The sequence below is a fragment of the Daucus carota genome, chromosome 8, assembly GCF_001625215.2.
Source record: "Daucus carota subsp. sativus chromosome 8, DH1 v3.0, whole genome shotgun sequence".
NCBI classification, from domain to species: domain Eukaryota; kingdom Viridiplantae; phylum Streptophyta; class Magnoliopsida; order Apiales; family Apiaceae; genus Daucus; species Daucus carota.
The window spans coordinates 10443916-10463008 of record NC_030388.2 but is presented as its reverse complement, the minus strand read 5'-3'; the positions used below and the strand labels follow the sequence as shown (position 1 = coordinate 10463008).

The 19093-nt window shown below is 35.6% G+C and overlaps 2 protein-coding genes across 9 annotated transcripts; one reads left to right on the top strand and one right to left on the bottom strand.

Annotated features, from left to right (window-relative positions):
- Positions 1–593: 593 nt before the first annotated feature.
- On the bottom strand, positions 594–5454 carry LOC108192593 (uncharacterized). Of its 8 annotated transcripts, none has more exons than XM_064082430.1 (8): positions 5305–5454; positions 4858–4952; positions 4243–4356; positions 4024–4144; positions 3626–3716; positions 3380–3525; positions 2234–2510; positions 594–992 (listed from the first exon to the last, which is right to left on the bottom strand). In XM_064082430.1, the coding sequence occupies exons 6-8, from the start codon at positions 3454–3456 to the stop codon at positions 891–893; spliced, it is 456 nt and encodes a 151-aa protein (XP_063938500.1). In that variant the 5' UTR covers positions 3457–3525; positions 3626–3716; positions 4024–4144; positions 4243–4356; positions 4858–4952; positions 5305–5454; the 3' UTR covers positions 594–890. The 8 variants fall into 8 exon arrangements, 7 of the variants coding, with proteins under 7 accessions (XP_063938500.1, XP_063938498.1, XP_063938503.1 ...); XM_064082428.1 differs by having other exon boundaries at positions 4024–4140; XM_064082433.1 differs by having other exon boundaries at positions 4243–4352.
- Positions 5455–10184: 4730 nt separating this feature from the next.
- LOC135148460 (uncharacterized) lies at positions 10185–11324 on the top strand. Its single transcript, XM_064083687.1, has one exon. It carries the CDS (start codon positions 10185–10187, stop codon positions 11322–11324), a length of 1140 nt encoding a protein of 379 aa, XP_063939757.1.
- The last annotated feature ends 7769 nt before the right edge of the window (positions 11325–19093 follow it).

Genomic DNA, 19093 nt, shown 5'->3' with positions numbered 1-19093 from the left:
TTCATTTAATGACTATTAATGTGGTTCTAAGGTTCTAAGTTTAAGCGGTTCTGTCTGGAACCTGACCCTATAAACATATATGATTTGTTGTATTGATTTATGTTTTGTTTTGTTTTGTTTCTTTTTTCAGGATTCGCTAGAAGAATAGAAGAGGGGTTTATCTTTTCAATCATTAAGTCTTATTTTCTAAGCTTCTGGGGCCATCTTGCATGACCTTCAGTTAGAAAATAAACTTTTTTGAATGAAAAAATTCCCTTGTGACAGCTATTGTATTCGATACCATTCATCTACATGTATGTAGACCCTGACAAAGAAAAAGTTTCAATTTCTTGAATTGAAAATCGTATTTGATCTTCAAAATTCTAATTAGATTTTATCAAATTGTTTTGGAGATTATAACGGCTTTGTAATATATGAATAATTTATTTATTCATCTTTAATTGCTGCATTTAAATTCATTAATTTGTTTGACCGTTATAAATTCATGTTGTAGTGATACTCTTTAAAATTGAACTAGCGTAATAACCCGTGCAAGGCACGGGTCATTTTCTAATATTGTTATTAATATTCTCTCTTTGTGTGAGGTACAAAAATTCTAGAAAAATTTCGAATGTTATTAAGAGCATCTTCAATGTAATATCAAAACACTAAAATGATATCATTTTTGAAGTAAAACTTGCTCCAATACAACACCAAAACGGTGTAGAAATTACACCAAATGTAAAAATTTTAAAATGCCCACCATACCCCCACACTTCTTTCACTCTATGTTTAATAATCATAATTTTTCTTGAGTTGTGTTGTCGTCAGAAATATGGTGGGATATCGAAGCATAGCACTCCGTTACATTGGCTTGCCTTTTTCTTCTTTCCCAGAACAGCTCATAAGCTTTAACGATGTCTTTGCTTTGTGTTTGTACAATGTTCTTCCTCCACTTGTAGAAGCGCAAACCAATCATTATTATTTTGACCACCCTTTTCTGGGCTCTTCCTCTGTTTTCAACCAAAAAATAAGCACAATATGTCAATTTGAGAGAGAACATATGAAAAAATTATGCATGACATAACAATTAGTTTCAGCTTGTTTAGCAGCGGTAAATTTGAGCAATCAATTAATTAGATAATGTAAAGATAATAAAATAAGTGGCTCTATCTTTAAGAAGATCTATGATCCAATTCACCGCTTTTAATAGGACATTGTAGTTGTCCACACTTCATTGAGTATTTTCCCCTCTAGTGCTTTTAATTCAAGGTAATTGATATAAGAATCAAAAGTTCTTAATCTAGGTAATAGCTAAATGCATATGACATTTTCTGGGACAAAGTAATTATATATTAGCTGCAATTTATGACTCCCGGATTTTAAAGACACATGAGAGCAATATCAATTCTTTTTGAAAAAAGTTATCTATATGTTAGCTTGATTGCACGCACAAAGTGATCGAAATTTCTACAAATGACGGCTAAATGTGGTGGGATAAATAATTGTTTTAAAAAAATTTGTAAAATTAAAACTAATCCATACAAACTCTAATACAAGGTAACATAAACTTGTTTGAACATAGTCTCAAACTCTCAAGCACAGAACAAATTGTACCTAGCTAGAGCCTTGCAGTGATGTCTATGAATAGAATTAAAACACTAACTTATGAATTTACACTATAATGGTCTTCTATATGTTGATAAACATTATAGAAATTGAATTAACACTACAATAGTGTAATATAGATGCATTATTTTTCTAATAATACAATTGCATTTCCAAAAATACGCTGCTCCAGATACAATAAAGATTGTACAAGCATATATTGAATAATGAATCACCCATCAAGTGAAACAAAAATTTATGAAGGTGTACATTTTAGTGAGATCAATGGTATTGTTCCTCTATACTATTAGTAGCTAAATTAAACTTTACAAAAAATCAAATTATATACGTCTGAATTAACCTAGTTGAATATCACACTTTATTCAGTACCATTCATTCAATCGAATAGAGGTGGAGCTTGAACTGAAGCAATGTTAGAGTTGCCCGTCAGTGAATGCATCTTTTTTTAAAGCTTTTGAGGCTCTGCAAGTTTCTTAGCTCCAACGATTTTAATTTAAAGAAGTTCATAAAATCTCCACTACTTCTACTCGCCTCTTGATTAGCTCTAAATTAGGTTGCACAAACAGTTATCAAGAACAGAAACAGTCACAAACTGAGCAAATATCATTGATACTATTTTTAATACCTTAAACATGTGGTTTATTTGCTCAACACACTCCGTCAATAACTGATGCTGGCCTAGGACTTTTCGACTCTTCATGATACGCACAAGTGAGGCATCCCCATTCCAGCTTGAGTAAGCTATCATGACAGTTGCCACACCCTTAATAATTGAGTTATAGTAGGCAGGCATATGGATACTGAATAGTCCCAGGCTGCTTATGATGGTATTATTTTCATGGACGCCTTTGTTTGTTTCTCCATCCCCTACAAAGTGCTTGGCACATGCTGCAACCTTCCGTCTATTTGACCAAACATGAACAAAGAAAAGACAATGAGGGAGCTGACTTAAATAAATATGATTACAAAAATAATAGACATCGTTATTGTGCAAAAGCAATGGCATACTGAAATAAATTACTTCTCATAGCAATTCCAATCATACGGATGCCTACAATTCTCTAGAAACAATTGCACCGATGAGTAAGTAGTGTATCAGTATCAAGACTCATCCACTCATTTAATATAGTTAATTGATAGGCTCTTTAACACTGTCATGACAGTAAATGTACTTGCTAAAACATTATACATCACTAAGTCAAAATTTGAAACTTGAAAAATTATAAAAATGGGTCCATCTTTGAAAGCTAAATTATAAAAAAGGGTCCATCTTGTGCTTTTTTTTACGCATTACAGTTTTTTAAGCAATTTATTCATTATTATTATTTATTTTTCTTCATTTGACCAATGTGATTTATGGTCCACAAGATAAGCTCTGCTCAATTAAATACCAAGTACCAAATCAAGATATGCTGGACTTCAGAGAACATAATAGCAGACTGATCTTATCATAGAAAAGTTTTAGTAAACTTTGTTTCGTCTTTGGAAGATAGCAGCAACTTTGACAGATCACGATAAAAGCTTGGTTAAGATTTAATACTGCGACACTATGCAACTCATGGTGGATGCATAGTGGACAAGGACCACCACTTAACCAAACCTCCAATCATCATCAATACTGCTGATCATTAAAATAATATTATTTATTTATATATACATATTTGTAATTTGTTCTATAAGCAAGATTATAATGAGAATTTTTGTTCAATTAGAGTAGTGGACCAAATAATCAAAGAAGGAAGAAAATACTGAATGGAATTTGTGTACTTACTGGCCGGCAAGAAAAGGAACACCCTTGCGAGAATTGTTAAGGATATCTCCCTGTGATCCTGGTATGATCTCGGTCATTGCCTGAACGATCTTATGATATTCACTGTAGCTTTCATAACGACGGCCCCATCTCGGGTCTCTGCAAAGCTGTCCATGGAACATACCAAGTTAGAGAAAAACACAACCCACACCAGTCATATTGGCTTAGCAGAAATATTCTCTAAATCCTCCAAATTAAATTATATACCGCAATACAAGGTGCAAAAACATAAGGAATTCCTGTTGCTCTAGCTTCAAGAGCAGTTGCCGCCCCAATCTTCTTCACCAGAATAGGGTCCCTGCTCAACAGAAACTGACTGAGGTAGAGAACAACATAAATTCGCAAAATAACCGCAAAGCTGATAAATGAAGTTTTTCGTGTCCATCTATTCTTGAAAGTTGAAACCCAAATTGTGATATATTAGATGTTTAAAAAACTCATGAAGAACAAGCATATAATAACACAAACAGCTTGCCTGGTAGCTCCAAGGCCAACATTATGAGGAAAAATCGTAGCACCATAAACGTTGTTATTTCCATAAACAGCATCTATATAGTAAATCATTGGTATAACTCATCTGCTCATTCCATAATAAAAAATGTTACCTTCAACCAACTCTTGTGCCTTCTCAAAATTCCTCCGTCAAGAAGAGCCATAACTGTGCAAGGTTTGTCTTCAGGCTTCCCACTTTTTGCATCAAGAGTACGAGCAACTTTTGTAACCTTACTTGACAGGATAGTTCATCAAAAGATAAAAACTTTGGTCCGAACAGTGGTTGTATCTCACTAAAATTAATATTAAAAAAAACAAATATATGTATATACCCGCATGCCAAGCTCCCCGGTGGGAACAATAATCAGTGCTTGCTCACTTAACCTCTAAGTGCTTAAAACTGAGAATACCGATAGTAGATAGGCGAGGGTCTTCACTGAACCTGTCTAGTGACCCAAATAAAGCAAAAAAAAAACATTTATAAAAACTTCATCAGCAATTCACCAAGAGAGCAGGAATAATATATTTCAATCTTTATCAATACTGTTAAGCTGGAAAATAATCAATCTACCAGTCTTTTTAAGGAAGATGCATTATATATTCCTCATGGTGCTACCTTATATTTGTTTTTTCCCAGGCCTATATGACGTTACATTTTTTTGCGGGGAAAAAAAATAGAGATACAAGTCCAGTGCAAAACAAATGAGATATAACGCTATTTTGTCTTGATATGTCTTAAGCTGCGTCCCAATGACTGCATACTAATCAGAGCATGCTAAAGAAGTTTGGAGATAACAAATACTTAATATCCAACAACAAAATTTATCATCATATTTTATAACATAAATTCTGCGACTATCAGAACACATGAATTGAACAATATATTGGCAGACAACTCTCTCCAAATTATTACAGTATAAAACAAGGATCTCAGACAAAACAATGACCTGAGAATGGAGTATACAATCACGACCAAAAAAACAGGATTGACAGAGCCTGCTCCTGGACATCCGTAGGTAGCACGTATCCAAACTTCTCTGCCCTGCCGCAATTTATGAATTTAGCATACTCAGAAGTACAAATATGCTATAAGAAGAAATATATATGTAAATTTTCATCAATCACGAACCGAACTGAATACTACCCAATTAACATCTTAGACAGTACATTACACCTAAAGCAAACAATTTTTGTATAGAAAAAATTATCCCTAACACCAGAAGCCTTTCACTCATCCAATCACAATAAATATTCAAAACGGAAAATCACATTATCAAATTACAATTTATTTTTTCAATTACAAATTATAACTTAAACTACGCCGAGAACGAAAGTAAGCGAGCAACAAATTGCTCCACGAGCACAATTCAAAATGTAAAGCGATAAAAACGCACCGGCGCAGCACGTGACCTTGACAGAGCATTCGGAGAGTTAGCTTGTTAATCTCCTTTGTTACAGCATCAACCGATACGAGAGACTTTTGTGAGGAAGAGCGATGGTTGTAATTACAGGAGAAACTGAAAGGGGAGAAACTCGAAGAGATCATGAAGAGGCTAGGGTATTACAGCAATTATGTGTAAATCGAGGGTATATACGTAATTTCACAAGCCTTTTTCTTGCTCTTTTTACCCCTAGTCCCCTTTTAATATATAGAAGTAGATTGATTGATTGATGTCATAAATGTTTTTTTTACACGATTTAAATATTAATTGTGCCTTAATTGAGGCGTATTTTTACCATCCATGGGTGGCCATAAGCAATGGCGTAAATTTTGACTTGTAAGAAGCAATTAATTATATTTTAATTATTTTAGTGTCTAACCAAAAATATTTTTTTGGTTAGACTTTGTTTTATTTTTCAACTTCAGGATTATTGACACACACTTCTAAAAAAACTTTATTATTGGATATATTATCCTTTATAATTTTACATTTTATACATGAACTTAGAGCATCTCCAACCATACAAACCCCTTAGCTAAATAGTGAGTTGGCATTCCAAATATAAAAATTTTAGCCAACCTGTTGAAAAAATCATACTCCAACCACGTGAACCTGTTGTCTATAATTTTAGCCAACATCCTATGGATGACTATATTTGTCGAACCTCTACAGGTCTATAAGAAATTTGTAGGATGATTGCACATCATTTATTACCATATTAAATTGATATATTCTATTTTAACAAACTAAAATATTAATAACATTCTATTTTTAAATTATAGCCAACCAATATAGCTAATACCATTGAAGTATAATGTCTTACAGGTTCAGCAAATTTTACATAATGTCTTACAGGTTCAATTTAGCCAACGATTATAGCCAATACCGTTGGAGATGCTCTTATGTTCTTATTTCGTTTGTTTTTTGCAGGCACCTTGGCAGAGTGTTTATGGGTATTTTCCTATCATACGTTAAAGTATTATTATCTAAACGTCTGAAGATATCTTTGCATGGTTTTCTGTTAGATGAAAATCTTTTTTAAATGAATGAAATCACTTGTAGCGGATATTGTATCTCGAGAGACAACTCAGCTATGAGTATATGGAACCTGAAAAAAAACTGATAAGTGTAAATATATAAGTATGATTATTATAATGAATAAAGCACAAACAAATCTTTTAATTAATAAAAACATGGTATTATTGAGACTTAATTTATATGATTAAGTTTTTTTTATATATATTTGTTTCGTTGTATACAATTGAACATACCATAAATAGTACATTGTTCAAGTTATTGTCGTAAATTTCAAAATTTACCTCAACCATTAATCTAATCAACTAATTTATTTATTAAATTAGGAGTACTAGCACCAGTGCCCGTGCAAGGCACGGGCCTGGCATGAAGCTGGGACAATTTTCATTGCAGCGAAACATAGCTTGTGAGAAAGACAGTCATGAACAGTGTTGATATGAGTTTGTTGAATATCTCAAAGGCGATGGCGAACAATTTTAACCGCTTTGTCGTAGACGCCGTAGGAACTAAGTCATGTACTTTCGTCCACTTCCATAATTGAAGCCCTTGCAAATGGAAATCGTAATATTTTGTTGACAGTTTCTCTGCGCTGTAGGTGTAAGGCTTTACCAGCTTGCCTTCTGGCTGTCTGAATGTGGCCGGAGCAGGGTGTAATTCAAGCAATTTTGAGATATATGTTATTTTAAGACAATATTGGGAGTGCAGTAAATAATTTAGATAAGAATGAACTGTGGATTTCCGGAATTTTTTTTGAAGGTTGGTTTTTTATATTCAAGCATGTTTGTCGTGCACTTATATTTTAAGTATTTTTTGAAGTATGTTAATATTGTTTTCTTAACTCCTTATATAATGCTTTTAGTTTAAGATATATTAATTTAACCTCGTAGACCACCTTTAGTCTCATTATTTTAACAGCCATCTATCAGGAAATGATTTTTTAGAGAATTTGGGTTACAGGATATTAATATCTGTATTGATTATTAAAATAATAGATAATAAAATCAGCCAAAATTGTATGAGTGTAGTGAGCTCTTGTATGATATATGGATATTTATGTCAGGAAGCAGAAATAATTTTCGTAATTATCAGCCGACACGCCATCTTGAACACATTATTTCTACAGCAATGTATTGAGCGATGAAATATAGGTATATATCATTTGCACAATACGTATACCATTTGCACAATACTCAGGTAACCCTATATGTATTGAATAGGGTCGTGTCTGTGCGAGGACGGAACATGACTCATAATTTTGAGGGGACACATTGTGTAATATCCCTACTTTATTTTATTTGAAAATACATAAATTATATGGATTTTGAAGAATATTATTATATTTTCTTCCATCTCGTAAAATTGCGTCCAATCTCAAAAATAAAATTTTGGACTTTTCGACCCAACAGTTTTGGTTTAGATGTTAGATGGGCCTAGGCAAGTAGCCAATCCCAATTTTTATTTATTGTGCATATGCTCAACCTCAATATATGGTGGAGGCAAGAGCCTCGTACTCACATCTTCTCGATGTGGGACAAGTTGCCAATACAAATCTTAAGTTTTATAGCTTGTCAATGTGTAACTTGATGATTAATTTCCATCTTTACTTCCATATTTATAAGAAGTGAAATTTTAGCCTTTCATGTCATATTTATGAACTTATTTTTCTTATCAGGCTAAGTAAAGCCAAGTGAAGGAATATGTTTTTACTTATATTTTAATATTTTAATTATATAGAACTTTGTGAGTTCATATGCAGAACTTGCGAGTTCTATGCTCAACTTCTATTATGGAAAGGGTGAGTTCCCTTTAATCACTTAAGAAGTGAGACTTGTTGGCTTTATATAGAGTTGAGAAAGAGATCTATTTAAAACTATCTCGATGTGGGATAAAATATAATTATCTACAAACCAAGCTACAAGTTGTAGCCGGGTTATTTGCAAGGATTGGCTCTATAGCCTTGAATTATATAAAGGAGGACATGATGTACCTTCTATACCTCCTCGATGTGGGACTAATTATAGTCCAAGTTAAACAACTAACTTGGGTTCATAGTATTAATTTAGAGAAAGAGATGATTACATCTCTTATGTCTCAGCAATGTATCTTTATCTATTTCTCTTCGTATGAAACTATATTAATTAAAATTTTAAACTGAATTTAATTGGCTATAACGGAGCCAAGAGAAAGCTAGAAACTTTCTTAAGTAAAGAGTAAGGTGAGTGGGATTTATATAGACATGGGATGGAGGGGAGTTGCTTTATCTTTTCAATGTGGTACATAGTAACTTGTAAATGGGATAGAAATCTCCCAACCCACATCTTCAAAAGAAAGGAGCAAGGATGGATATATATAGCAAGGGGCAAGGCATTAATTAATAAAATTTGGAGATTTCAACAAGACATGCATCTCTTGTGCACCTAGGCATCTTGCTAGCTTCTTTGAAGTTCTTTTCTTTTAATCATTATTTTTGTACCACATTGATAGCAATATGCTATATTCTTGTGAATATAACCAATGACCTAGTATCTATGCTAAGAAAATTAGAGAAGCAAGGCAAGCACAGCTTGGCGCCAAGGCAAGCACCACCCTAACGCCAACCTGTTTTATTTTCTCAAACCTATATTCACCATACCATATCGAGAGGGAGAAAAAGGAAAGTAGTGACTTTCCTTATATAAACACATACATGTCTAAGCTTACTAAATAGGAAGCTCTTGGCTAAATCTAGTAAGTCTCCTTACTTAGTATTTTCATAGTTTTATTAGTTATTATTTAATTATTGATTTATTTGATTTGATTAGTAGTAATTGGAGATTTATTATAAGCATGACTCGATAATAATAAAATAAACGTGTGAATATTTTAGGGAACGAAGTTGTTGGACTTGAGACTTAAATTAGGACATTGTGCACTGTAAGTATATACTGTACTTATTCGCTGTTGATGTTTAATATTTAAATGATGATTTGATTTTGAAAATCATGTTTTATTGATGAAAAACGAGTATTCTTGCATTGATATTTGATGAACTGATGATGATGCTTCCTTTTTGGAAGTAAAGCTAAACCGATTGTTTAGCTGGCCGGGATCCCAACTTGATGAATTGATGAACTAATCATGTTTGAATACTCGGTTTTAATCTTATGTGAACTATTTTGCTGTGATGAACCTTTGATGATATCGATAAATTCTTGATGATTATTTTATCGAAAGATTGTTTTAGTTTTTGGATAAACCTCAGTTGAATCGTACAATATATGCTTACTGAGCTTTATGAGCTCACTCTTTTATGTCACTAACTTTCTCAGGAAAGAATTTTGGAGAAGGATGTTCTGGAAAGGATAAGAATGTGATGAACTAAGGTTTTAGTGGCAACAAGAGGCATGTAGCAAGTAAAGGAAGATGCTAGTGTAATATGTTTGTGTAACGGAGCTTATGATGTAATCTTTTGTTACAAACTTGAAGACGTTGTAAGAGCTTTATATTATTAAGTGTTGTTAAGATTGTGTAAGCATATATTGAGTTAGTTAGTTTGTTTGGCATCCCCGGGCCGGGTTGCTGAGGTCATCCCGAGTCGGGGGCGCCACAGGTGGTATCAGAGCTATAGGTTCGAGTATCGGCGGAAATGGGTTCAAGATTCTAGACTAGTGTGATCTTAAGTTAGGAGGATAGGTCTAAGGAATATGTGGACCTTAGTTGTGAATATGTGGTGTAAACTATGTGTGCCTACTATAGTTCTCGTATGATTTGTGGATTAGAATAAGTTCTAATATATATTATATGATTTTTAGGTGACGATGAATGAAGAAAATAGTAGTGGCGCTGGACCTAGCGTTCAAATTAGTCCTGAGATGATGTTGGTTTTGGAGGAAATGAGGAATATGTTGAAGACTATTAGGGGAGATCAAGAAAATACGAATACAACTAAGGTAAACACTGATCGTGTGGAAGAACAAGATAATCCGGAGCGAGAAGGTGAGAATAAACGAAGGTGTACTTACAAGACATTTAAGGATGCTGATCCCCCGATATTTAAAGGAGATTTGGATCCACATGTTTCGAATACATGGATAAAGGAAATGGAGAAAGTGATAGAAATTTCTGAATGCTTGGATGAACAAAAGATGAAATTCGCAACACACTCTTTAAGGGGGGAAGCTGTATTTTGGTGGGACACTGTTAAACAGACAGAAGATTGCTCAACGATGACTTGGACGAGGTTTAAGGAGTTGTTCTTTGATAAATATTTTCCTACATGTATGAAAAATGAGATGGAGATGAAGTTTTTAGGATTGAAGCAAGAAGGAATGTCTGTGTCAGAATATTTGTCTAAGTTTTTGAAGCTTTCTAGGTTTGCCCCTCATCAGGTTAATACTGAAGCTAGAAAATGTCAGAGATTTCAGGAGGGACTGAAACCTCAAATTAGAGAAAGGGTTTCTTTGTTGGAATTAGAGCAATTTGATAAATTGGTTGGAAAAGCTAGGATTGCAGAAAGGGAGTATGAAGCTCGCACTCAATTTTTCAACAACAAGAAAAGAGGAAGAGACACGGAATTCGGCGGTAACTTAGGATATAAGAAGGATGACAAGAAGTTTCAAAAGACAACGAAAGAGAGTTTCTGGGGAAATGATAGGAAGACCACTATACCGGAGTGTAAGAAGTGTGGACTGAAGCATGGTGGTGACATTTGTTACCGAGCAGATGGGTTGTGCTATAATTGTGGAGAGAAGGGGCATATAGCGACTCAATGCCCAAAGCCGAAAGTGCTTTCTTGCTATAGCTGCGGAAAATCGGGACATGTATCAAGGGACTGCCCACAAAAAGGAGTCAATCAAGGAGTTGAAACTAAAGAAAATAGGACTACCACATCAAGACCTTTTCAGCAATCAGCACCTAGGGCAGTGGCAAGAACCTACGCAATGACGACTATCGAATGAGGTGGTGTCAGGTACGCTCCAACTTTGTTCTTAAGATGCTCATGTTCTATTTGATTCTGGATCAACTCATTCTTTTGTGGATTTGAAGTATGTGGATAAGTTGAATACTCCTCCGCAAAGTTTAGATAATGCCCTACTAGTAAAACTCCCAAATGGTAGGAATTTGTTTGTGAACAAAGTTTATAAAGATTGCACCCTTATAGTTAGCGGGCATACTTTTCTAATAGACTTGTTACCTTTAGAATTGAAGGATTTTGGAGTGATTTTGGGAATGGATTGGTTGACAAAGTATAAAGCCAATTTGGATTGTAGTAAAAAGCGAATATGTTTAAGGAGGCCATATAAAAAGAAAGTTTATTTTAAAGGAGACAGGTCAGAAAAACCTAGTGTCATGATATCAGTTCTGAAGGCTTATAAGATGTTAAGAAAAGGATGTGAAGGATTTTTAGCTTATGTGATTGGTGAGGAGGAAGTTAAAAATAAACTTGAGAATACCCATGTGGTTAGAGAGTTTCTAGATGTTTTTCCCGAGGATTTGCCAGGATTGCCACCCGAAAGAGAGGTTGAGTTTGGTATTGAATTGGTTCCGGAGGCACAACGAGTATCGAAAGCACCGTATAGGATGGCACCAACCGAGTTAGCGGAACTCAAGATACAACTACAAGAGTTGTTGGATAAAAAGTATATTAGACCAAGTGTTTCTTCTTGGGGAGCACCAGTGTTATTTGTAAAGAAGAAGGATGGTTCTCTACGATTATGTATTGATTATAGAGAACTAAATAAGTTAACGGTAAAGAATAAATACCCACTTCCACGAATAGACGATCTTTTCGATCAATTACAAGGAGCCACTTACTTTTCGAAGATAGATTTGCGCTCGGGTTATCATCAATTGAGAGTAAAGAAAGAAAGCATTCCATTGACGGCATTTAGGACTAGATATGGTCATTATGAGTTTGTAGTAATGCCGTTTGGGGTGACAAATGCACCTGCGGTATTTATGGATTTGATGAATCGAGTATTTAGGAATTATTTGGATAAGTTTGTAATTGTGTTTATCGACGATATTCTTATTTACTCAAGAACTGAGAAGGAACATGAAGAACATTTAAGGATAGTTTTAGAAACTTTGAGGAAAGAGCAGTTGTATGCTAAGTTTTCAAAATGTGAGTTTTGGTTAAGGAGAGTAGGTTTTCTTGGACATGTAGTTTCAGAAGAAGGGATTTCGGTTGATCCTTCAAAGATTGAGGTGATCATGAATTGGGAAAGGCCAAGGACAGTGACAGAGATTCGAAGTTTCTTAGGTTTGGCCGGGTATTATAGGAAGTTTGTTCAAAATTTCTCTAAGATAGCTGGACCATTAACAAATCTCACAAGGAAAGACGTTAAGTTTGTTTGGTCGGAGGAATGTGAGAGAAGCTTTATTGAATTAAAGAAAAGACTAACGTCTGCTCCAGTACTTGGATTACCAGATGGAACTGAAGATTTTGTTATTTATAGTGATGCGTCAAGGAAAGGATTAGGATGTGTGTTAATGCAACGTGATAAGGTAATTGCTTATGCATCTCGACAATTAAGAAATCATGAGAAGAATTACCCCACCCATGATTTAGAATTGGATGCAGTAGTTTTCGCGCTTAAAATCTGGAGGCATTACTTGTATGGAGGAAAGTGTAAATTTTTTACAGATCATCAAAGTTTAAAGTACCTCTTTTCACAAAAAGATTTAAATATGAGGCAGAGAAGATGGCTGGAGTTGTTAAAGGATTATGATTGTGAAATTTTATATCACCATGGTAAGGCGAATGTTGTAGCTGATGCGTTAAGTAGGAAGGAAGGCGGGAATTGTGCGAGTGTCATAGTAGATTCACTAGATGTTCAAGAAGAAAGACTTGGAATGGAATTTGGTATGCAAAAGAAGGATGAGAGCTTATTATGTCAAATTAAGGTCAAACCGATGTTATTAGAAAAGATAAAGGCAAGTCAAAGACAAGATGAACGCCTAAAGGAAATTTTGAATAATTCTAATTCAGAACTAGGTAAAAAGGATTTTAGGAATGTAAAGCATAATGTAACGTAAATGTAATTACGATAACTCAACACAACTAAAGACAGGAAACAATACGTAAGTATAATACAGGAATCTACAGGTTGGAGATTCGATACGAATAGACAAAGACAATCAAGATATCTGAGACGAGCATCCGTCCACTGAAAGAAGTTCATTGATATGTTCAAGCCTCAGTGAAGAATAAAGTTCAATGTGTCTGCTATCAAGATTGCCTGAAGATCAAGTATCAAAGACCAGATGATTCCAGTATATTTAATTTGATTATTTATAATCAAATTTATCGAAGCAACATCTAACCCGGAATGACTGATCAAGTATATTATCAAGCAAAGGATTCAAAGAATTATTTCAGTTCGAGTCGTTCGTGAACCAGACCAGTGCACAGGACGTCAGGACATACGAAAGTATTCAGTGGATTCGATCAACGAATTAATTGATTAAGTCAATCAAGCTGCTCCAGGATATATTGCCAAAGAATTCATTGTTATGTGTGTGTATATATATATATATATATATATATTAATTGTGAATTACCTGAATTTAAATAATTCAAGTAATTAAATAAACACAATTAATAATATAAATATATATATATATATATATATAATGGTGCAAATGAAAATCCAAGGGAAATTGTCTAAGTACAATACTGGGAGGAGCCAATGTTTGTTGAAGCGCAAACTTTGACTAAAGTCAAAGTCTGCGCCTCAATAACTCTTCACTACTTAGATTTTCTAAGTGTTCAAACACAGTGTACAGTGGGAAGGATTGATCAAGCGCCAAGTTTGACTGAAAGTCAAAACTTGCGCTTGATGTCTTCGTTGAAGAATAATGGCTAAGTAAAGGTAACTGTACAAAAGATTGGAGCGCAACATTTGACCAGAAAGTCAAATGTTGCGCCTCCTGTCCTTACACTCAGGAGCGCAACTTCCCCTCACACTTAGATTATTTCTAACTGAAAGCAACACTGTGAAAGAAGATTTTATCAAAGTACAATCGTAATTTTATCTGATAACAATGTCGACACACAAGTTAGGAATCAAAGTACCTCCATTTGACAAGGATGACTACAACAACTGGAAGATGAAGATGTTGCTGTACATCAGAGTTGCTAATCCCATGTTCATTGGGATTCTGGAAAATGGTCCATTTGTGCCTATGAAGATTATTCCTGAATCTGTTGAAAATGGTGTTCGTATACCACAGAAGTCTGTTCCCAAAGAGAAAAGTGAATACACTGACACTGATAAGGAATATGTTGCACAGGATCATAATCTGCAACTCATAATTGTTGAATCAATGACCAAGACAATGACACATCTGATACTAAGTCTGAAAACTTCAAAGCAGATGTGGGACACTATTGAGGCATTGATGGAGGGATCTGAAGAAGTCAGGGAAAACAGATACGATATGCTAATTGTCAGATATGAAGCATTTCAGGCAATACCTGGAGAGAACATTTCTCAAATCTACGAGAGGTTCATGTTGTTACTGAATGAACTCACCCTGCATGGAAAGACTTATCCACAGAAAGAGATTAACAGAAAGTTCTCATTTGTGATGCCACCCCATCTAGTTGTAAAGACAGAGACCATCCGGGAAAGAAGCGACTTCAGGACTATGACTTTGGAAAAGCTGTTTGGAAAACTGAAGACGTTTGAGATGGAACTTGAACAGAGGAAGATTATATATGGTGGTGGATAAACAGAATCCAAGAGTGTGGCCTTACAGAAGACCACTGCACTTATTGCTGATCAACCATACTTTGGTTATCAACAATTAGTTGAATATGGTATCAATGATCACACTGTTGCTCAGAGTGATTGTTCATCCATCAAAGCTGACTATCCTTCTACCATTACTGAGATTGTAGAAGCTGAAGTTGATGAAGCTTCTGATGAACCGGAGGATGAGTTCTACACTCAAGAAGAGCTGGAGCAGCTGGAAGATAAGTCAATGGCTTATATGGCTGCAAGGTTTAAGCATATCAAGTTCAGAAAGAACCCCCGGTACAAGAAAGCTTCAGGGAACAAGTTTCAGAGTAAAGGAGGATACTCAGGGTCAGGGTCAAAGAGTACTGGCAGTTTCAAACCAAACATGTATGACAAGAGCAAGGTCAGATGCTACAACTGCAATGACTTAGGGCACTTTGCAACAGAGTGCAGGAAACCCAAAGCAGCTCCTGTCAGAAGCAACTCATATGATAAGAAGAATTCTTATGAGGATCTGAAGAAAGAGAATAAGAAGCTAAAAGCTAAGTTGGAAGCAATGGTGGCCAAGCACAAAGGAAGGGCTTACATTGCTGAGGGAAAAAGCTGGGATGACACAGATTCTGATGATGAACCTGTCCAGAGCAATTATGCATTTGCATTAATGGCTGACACTGTCGAGGAATCTCCATCTCAGGTATCTCCTGAAATTTCTGTTGATGACATGACTACTGCTGATTATAAAAAGACTATAAATGAACTAGGTCAAGAGATGTATAACTTGCACACTAGTTTATTAGCTTCAGAATCAGATAACCGTAGTCTTTCTCTAAAGATAGCTAAACTTGAAGAAAGAGTAGATGAATTAGCTTTAGAGAAACTCATGAACACTAACCTTAAAGATAGAATTGAATATCTAGAGAATAAGGAGAAGTGTTGTGCAGAAATTGAGGAGTCCCTTAGGTCTCAGATTGCTGACCTAGAAACTAAGCTTAGGGCCTATCAGAATTCTGCTTTTCTACAGAAAGAGATCTTGGATAGTCAAAGGGTTGATAAGAAGGTTGCTATTGGCCTTGACTATAGTTCTTTGGAAAGAGCCAAAAGAAAGAAGAGAAAAGAGAATGAAGGCATATTTGTTTCAGCAGGAACTGAGAATGCTCCTGAAGGAACAAATATACCTAAAATTCTGAAGAACACCAAGACCCCTATCTTTAGAATGGCACAAACAGAACCTCTGATAGAAGAAGACCTTGTCATCAAGGAAGAGTTGAAAAATGAGGAAGTTGTTAAGCCTCAAGTAAAACAGGAATCACAAGATGTACCTTCTAATTCCCATGTCAGAGATGACTCAGATAAAACTGGATTAGGAAGTACTAGTTCCAACAAAAAGAAGAACAACAGGAATGGCAAGTTAGATCCTAAGAACACCAATTCTAGGAATTCTAATGCTAGAAAGGTTTGTAATAATTGCAATTCTACTAATCATCTTACTCATGCATGTAAAGTGATTAAAGTAGATAATTCTGTTTCTAGCATGCCTAATACTGTTAACATGAATGCTGTTCATTTGCCATGTGGTAGAGTAGGTTGCATGCTATGTGCTATGAATATGATGTCTGCATGCTTTACCATGTTGAATGCATCTTTTTCTGCACCATCTACCATGAATATGAATATGCCTGCACCTTCTGTTGCCCCTGTGGCAAAGACTGCTAGTCCTTCTAAGAAGAAGGAAACTCCCAACTCCAAGTCTAAAAGCACTTCTGCTAAGACTAAAAAGGAGAAGAGTCCAGTCACCCCTGAACAAGCACATGTTAAACCAGTTTCTGTTGATAATCCTGTTTCTACTAAATCACCTGGACCCAAAAACGTCTGGGTACCAAAGAAAGTTTAATCCATTTGTGAATGCAGGGCACAGGAAGGAAAAGTAAAGTTGTGTGGGTTCTTGATAGTGGTTGTTCAAGACACATGACTGGAGAAAAGTCCCTGCTCACAGATGTGGTGATGAGAACCGGCCCAATTGTAATCTTTGGAGATGACAGCAAAGGTTTTACAACGGGATATGGTAAGCTGAAAGTTGGAAATGTCATCATTGAAGATATCTCTCTGGTGGAAGGACTTAAGCACAACTTACTGAGTATCAGTCAGTTCTGTGACAAAGGATACGACGTAATCTTTCAGAAGGAAGTTTGCTTAATCCAGAACCGGAAGAACAAGGATCTTACACTCCGTGGTGTAAGAAAATCAAGTTTGTTTATAGCCGACATAGACTCAGCAAGTAAGGGGGAGGTCAAGTGTTTCTACACCAAGGCCTCTGCTGATGATAGTTGGTTATGGCATCGGAAGCTCTCACACTTGAACTTTAAGACTATGAACTCTTTAGTCAAAAGGGAACTTGTGAGAGGATTGCCACAGAAAGAATTCTGTCAAGAAGGACTCTGTGATGCATGTGAAAAAGGGAAGTCAAAGAAAGCATCACACAGGAGCAAAGGCATGACTGATATTGGTTCACCCCTTCAACTGATTCATATGGATCTGTTTGGACCAGTCAACATTCCTTCTATATCAAGGAAAAGATATGCTCTTGTGATCGTCGATGACTACTCAAAATACACATGGGTATTATTCTTACATTCAAAGGATGAAGCAGCACTCGTCATCATTGATCATATCAAGAAGATTGAAAAGGAAGCAGATCTGCCAGTAAGGGCAATCAGATCAGATAATGGAACAGAATTTCGTAATGCTGTTCTTAATGACTTCTGTACTGATAAGGGCATCTCTCGTCAGTATTCAGCTCCAAGGACTCCACAACAAAATGGTGTCGTAGAAAGGAAGAACAGAACCTTGATTGAAGCAGCAAGGACTATGATTAGTCAATCAAGACTTCCAATTTATTTCTGGGCTGAAGCTGTAAGCACTGCTTGCTACACTCAAAATCGTACCCTGATTAACAAGGATTTGGATAAGACTCCTTATGAAGTAATGGCCAACAGAAAACCATCACTGAGTTACTTTCATGTGTTTGGTGCAAAATGCTTTGTGTTAAAAGAAGAGCATCTGGGAAAGTTTGATGCCAAAGCTGAAGAAGGCATCTTTCTGGGTTATTCTTTGGAGTCTAAGGCCTACAGGGTTTATCTGATCAATGACGACAAACTGATTGAAAGCATCAATGTAAGATTTGATGATACCAAACTCCCAAGTCTCCAAAAAGAAAATGAATCTGATTCTCTGGAGTTTGAAGACATCTATTTAGGAGAAGATCAACCTGAAGCTGATATAAGAGATCCTAATGCAAATGAAGAGAATGCTGATCCTGAACCATCTGGAGGAAGTATTGGCAACAATACAAATGATCATCATGGTCACAGTGGTCAAAGTGGAGGATCATCAAATAGAATCTACATCAGCTCAGGGGGAGTAAGTCAAAGTGGATCCACTAGTCATCACACTCAACACAACTATGATTTTGGTGAATCATCAAGATTGAATCTGCCAAGACAAAGGGTATAGAGTAGAGACCATCCTGTTGAACAAATCATTGGTGATCCAGACACAGGAGTGCAGACTAGAAGAGCAACTCAGAATGAATGCAACTTTGCTGGATTCTTGTCTCAGATAGAACCAAAGAAAGTTGAAGAGGCTCTAAGTGATCCAGATTGGGTATCTGCAATGCAGGAAGAACTCAATCAATTCGAAAGGCAGAAAGTTTGGAAGCTGGTGCCAAGACCTAAAGGAAAATCTATAGTTGGCACTAGATGGGTTTTTAGAAACAAACTGGATGAAGATGGTATTGTTACGAGGAATAAGGCAAGACTGGTTGCAAAGGGTTATTCACAAGAAGAAGGAATTGATTATGATGAAACCTATGCTCCAGTTGCTAGGCTTGAAGCAATCAGGATGTTCTTAGCATTTGCTGCACACTCCAACTTCAAAGTATATCAGATGGATGTGAAAAGTGCATTCCTGAATGGTGATCTGGAAGA

Coding starts and splice junctions, on each gene's coding strand:
- LOC135148460 (XM_064083687.1), top strand. CDS start 10,185: ATGAATGAAGAAAATAGTAGTGGCGCTGGACCTAGCGTTCAAATTAGT.
- LOC108192593 (XM_064082429.1), bottom strand. CDS start 3,456: ATGACCGAGATCATACCAGGATCACAGGGAGATATCCTTAACAATTCT. Junction 2,511..3,379: donor GTTCCTTTTCTTGCCGGCCA/GTAAGTACACAA, acceptor TTGGTCAAATAG/ACGGAAGGTTGCAGCATGTG. Junction 993..2,233: donor AAATAAACCACATGTTTAAG/GTATTAAAAATA, acceptor GGTTGAAAACAG/AGGAAGAGCCCAGAAAAGGG.